The 4,503-nt window shown below is 37.6% G+C and overlaps 1 protein-coding gene across 2 annotated transcripts in view; it reads right to left on the bottom strand.

Annotated features, from left to right (window-relative positions):
- Nucleotides 1-6: 6 nt before the first annotated feature.
- Nucleotides 7-4,503, bottom strand: part of gdap2 (ganglioside induced differentiation associated protein 2) — a 29,974-nt gene continuing 25,477 nt past the window's right edge. For both annotated transcript variants that reach the window (XM_035677166.1, XM_035677165.1), the window contains exon 14: nucleotides 7-1,515. In XM_035677166.1, coding sequence (XP_035533059.1) covers nucleotides 1,474-1,515 — 42 coding nt within the window. In that variant the 3' untranslated portion in view covers nucleotides 7-1,473. The remainder of the gene's footprint in view (nucleotides 1,516-4,503) is intronic.

Here is a 4,503-nt window from a genome sequence, read left to right as displayed (position 1 = left end):
TATACACTAATGAAAACATACCTATGAATATTATATTCCATTTCTGCCAATAGATCCTCCTAAATGTTACACACTGGACCTTTTAATCTATAAAGTTTAAACAAATAGTGAAAATTGCCCATCAGATGTTAACAAAGGCCCAGGTTACATCCTAAATTTGCTTGGTTTTTTTGCAACCAAAAGTCCCAAACCGAAAAGCGTTCAATTTTTAACTATTTAAAACAGAAAAAGCAGAAAATTTTCACAGCTGAGAAACTGACACCAGTGAATGTTAAGCATCCTTTGCTATGAAGTCACATGATCAATCAACTGTAAAACAAAACAAAAAAACCCAACCCACTTGTGTTGAGTGATTAATCAATGAATTGTTTCAGTGCTACATTTACTTTTAAGTTAAATGGCTGGTAGAAGCACATATATCCAAACACTCTGTATGGATTTAAAGCTTAAAGTTAACAGTTTGGGAAATCAAGTTATTTACTCTCATGCCAAGAGTTAGATGAGATACCAACCTCTGTTAAACAGGAAGTTACAACTAGCCTTGCTCTGGTTAAAGGTAGGAAAATATGCCCACCAGCACCTTTTAAAGCTCACAAACTAACCATACCATAAGTGTAGAAATTGAGGTTTTACAGGTAGCGCTTTCGCCCTTCTTCCAGTCTATTCTGAACTAAGCTAATCATCTTCTGGCTGTAGCTTCAAATTTACCATACAAACCATCCAACTCATGGCAAGAAAGCAAAAAGGTGCACTTTCCAAAATGTGATAAAGTTAATGTTCTATGTTTAGAACATACAATGACATTAGCCGTCTATCCAGGTATAATATCTCCAAGCCAGGCGTTCATTTGTCTCCCCCGGGGTTTCTGATTGTGGCCGCAGGAGAACGCAGAGGTTGTTATTGCAACGTACCGGGTGGGAATTTCCAACTTCCGACTGAGCATTAGTCTTTACTTCGCCCATAGTTTCTGCCATCCAGCATGGTATGGTACGGAATCAAACGAAGTGGAAGTCCAGACAGAAGTAATATTCCCATCTTACTCCAGCATTTGAAAAGTCATAATATTCTGAGACATGGGCGAGGACGTCTGATATGACCACACAACGGAAAAGGCTTTGAGCCACTGTCAGGCTTGACATGATACTTCATATTTAGGGATGTTTGAGGAAACTGCTGAATAAGAACTCTCGGTGTAAGGCATAATCCAGAAACCATACAAGATCCACAAATAGTCTGTGGTGAGTGACAATGACCTCTCACCAGGCCACATGCTGCTAAATGTGGGCTGCAACTGTTCATTTTGTCCTTTTGGCTGGGACAGAACAAAAGCAGAGATACCCCACTATGGTTCAGAGCCTTTACAAGAGGTTAGGAGTTCAGACCACACGGGCAACATGATGTCCATAAAAGGCCTTCATTTGACAGGCTGACACCACCTCGTCACCCCAGCAGGGAAGTCCAATTGGTCTCCTGTCACAGACCAGAAGACTGAGAGGGATGGTAAGGTCCGTTCACCTGAGATGAAAGAGAAAGAAAGTCAAGGTTAATATAGATGACAAGAGCAGGAGGGGGTACACCATGTGGTCAATTTCAAACAAAATAGTTCAACAACAGACTGAACATACGAATAGTGAACTATTGTAAATTGTCAAATAAAAGTAAGTAAAAGGTCCAATTAATATAAAAACAAAAGCCAGTCACTAATAAAAGCTGGGTAAAAAGATAAGACAGCAGCGAACAGGTTGTCCCTTTAGGAAAGACTCTGTCCTCCCTCTGGACCCTGATCAGTTGCTTCCAACTACCCAGCTAACTTAAGACTGGACATAAATGCATAATTCTCGCAGACAAATAACTGTATATACACACATTTTGAAAGTATTAAACTATTAAATACAAATAAATCTTTTTGAATGGAAGAATATATATTTGGGTGTCAAGTAAGTTCCATATATGAGAAACACTTCTCTCTGTTCTTGCTTGCAGTTAGTTATAATAGTGACCAACACCTTATTGCTAGGACTGCACAATATGATAAAAGCATCATGTTGCAGTTCTTTTGACAGGTATTGCCATGGTGATATGATTCTTGATTACTGTGGGAATGATCATTTTTGTATCTCAAATTTAATTTCAACTAAAAATTTAAATCATGATGTGAAATTTGTTGGGGTCTGTACCAAACAAACATCTTCTAAAATCTGGAGAACAAGATTTATAGCCTAGGACCTCTCTGCAGCACTACTGCACTTGTACTACTGTACAGTACTTGTCACACATTTTACCTTTAATAAAAAAAATAATTGCAACTTCTGCAATTTTAATATTGCACTTGGCCATATTGTGATTTAAATAATACAGAATAATATTATGATAAATTGTGTGGTCATACTTATTGCAATAATTATCTTGAAGTGAAAACATCTTCTCAGATTTTGGAAACTCCAACCAGAAAGCCTGAAATTTATCACAAGAATAAGAATAAGAATTCTGTCTTTGGCACCTGTGATCGTATTCACATCTATTCACTTCCCCTGGACCTGTTTACATAATTTCTTCTCAGTTATAACTGTGGCAACCTGCCAGTGACTGTAACCAGAACAACCAGCGTGACTCCAGACAAAAGTGTTAAGATAGAAACTAATTATTCAGCTAACAAAGAAAAAGGTGGGCATGGACTGCATTTTCTTCTTTCTTTTTGATGAAACATTATCTTCTAGGTTTTGTATCTGTTCATGGGAGGCCTTCAGTAAAGTGGTCTTTATCTTTTCAATGCACTTTTCAGAGAAAGTTAAAATTGGCTGAACTCAGAGGTAACTCAAGTTCACCTTTTATTCTCTCATGCTGCTTAGCAGTGTTATATTATAGTGAAATGCAATGAGGGTGAGGCTGTGTGTGATTGTAATGGAGGGCTGGTGTAAGCTCTGGAACATACAGTTAAGCCCTTTTGTTTAGCGTTAAGAAGCTTTAAATCTGTATTAACAGATTTTTTTTCAAGCTGTGAACACTACACTGACATACGATCAGTTTTTTTAATGGACAGGGTGTTTGTGTTGCTTATTTACACATCCAGCAGTTAAAGAGGTTTCTGGCAACCTCTTTAGTTCTGGTTTTGGTTTGTTTTTTGTCTTTACATTCAAGCCAATGATAACAGTGATAATTCACTGTAGGTTCATCACAATAAGTGAGATTATATTACACATTTCCATCTGATACATTGTTATTATAAAAATATAAATAAAAAAAGCCTTTTAAGGCTGTTAAAAATTATCATATTACACAGTCAGGCTAAATCATATGTATTCTATGTGTTTTCAGAATGATGTGGTCACAGCTTGTGTCTCACATGTTGTGTGTAAGTGTTTCTCCTAACAGGCTACACTTTCAGTGAACAAAAAGAATCATTATTTCCTGGACTCCACCAGCACTGTAATTCGGCCTAGCTATTTCTGGGTAACGACGGCAACACACAGGTGTTGATGTAAATGTTATTGCCCAGTTCATTGGCTGGCTGCAGTGCTGAAAAGGGGTAATGCACCGTACTACAGCCTTAGAGTAGGCCAACCCATTGTATTCACATACTGACAGTTAAATTCCTAAAAATAAGTTAACAGTAAGTGAATCCATAGAGAACACTAATGCACTGGCAGTGAGAGTGGAGCATCTACTGAAAGAGAGAAACTAAGCAGCTGACTACAATACCCATTACTATTGCCCTTACAAAATAAAAGTGTTTTAACACATTGCAAAATAATCTATAATCACATTTTGCCACAATTTTGTCCTACTCCTAATCACTGCAGTCTGATAAGTATTAGGACACTCTTGTTTTGGCTCTGTACTCCAGCGGTTTGGATGTGAACTGAAACTAACTCTTAGCATTTGGTGGTGTTTGCATTGAACATTGTAGTGAACGTTGTAGGAACTATAGCCATTATTATCCAAACCGATATTGATATTAAAGGGACAGTTCAGGTTTTTTAAAATGGGGCTGTATGATGTGTTTATCCATAGTCACCTTTATATCGTTCTCTCCAAAGCCACAAGACAAAAAACACTGGATTTGCTGGTCTACCACTGCCTTGAATGGTGAGGTAGTTTGTGTTACTGTTTGAATCCAAACTAACCCTTTAAATCACCAAAGTCACACAATAACACAAAAACAAACCAATCGAAGCAGCGTTGATCAGCAACTCACAGGTAATAGATAGATATAACAGCTTCAGTTTACCATCGGAAACGGCTGTCTGACAACGATAAGCTTAAACAATTTTTTTTAGGTGGCTAAAATACTTTTTGCTGCTGTCCCCACCCACAGCAGTTTAGCAATTTATAGTGATATTTATAGATTTTTCATTGTAAAAACAGCCAACCTTTAGCTCTGTTTTGCCCCCACAGGACCAAGAAAGACACTGCAGGCAATTTTGCTTTGTCACTACAGTGTCTCATGATTTATTGTCGTCAGTGCTGTTACTATAAAAGACATCGGTCTGCACTTTATTGTTA

Source organism: Morone saxatilis, unplaced genomic scaffold (genome assembly GCF_004916995.1).
Source record: "Morone saxatilis isolate NCDOM2014 unplaced genomic scaffold, NCSU_SB_2.0 Contig5, whole genome shotgun sequence".
Lineage (NCBI taxonomy): Eukaryota > Metazoa > Chordata > Actinopteri > Moronidae > Morone > Morone saxatilis.
Note: the sequence above shows the minus strand (reverse complement) of the source record. Positions and strands in the feature narration are given on the sequence as shown.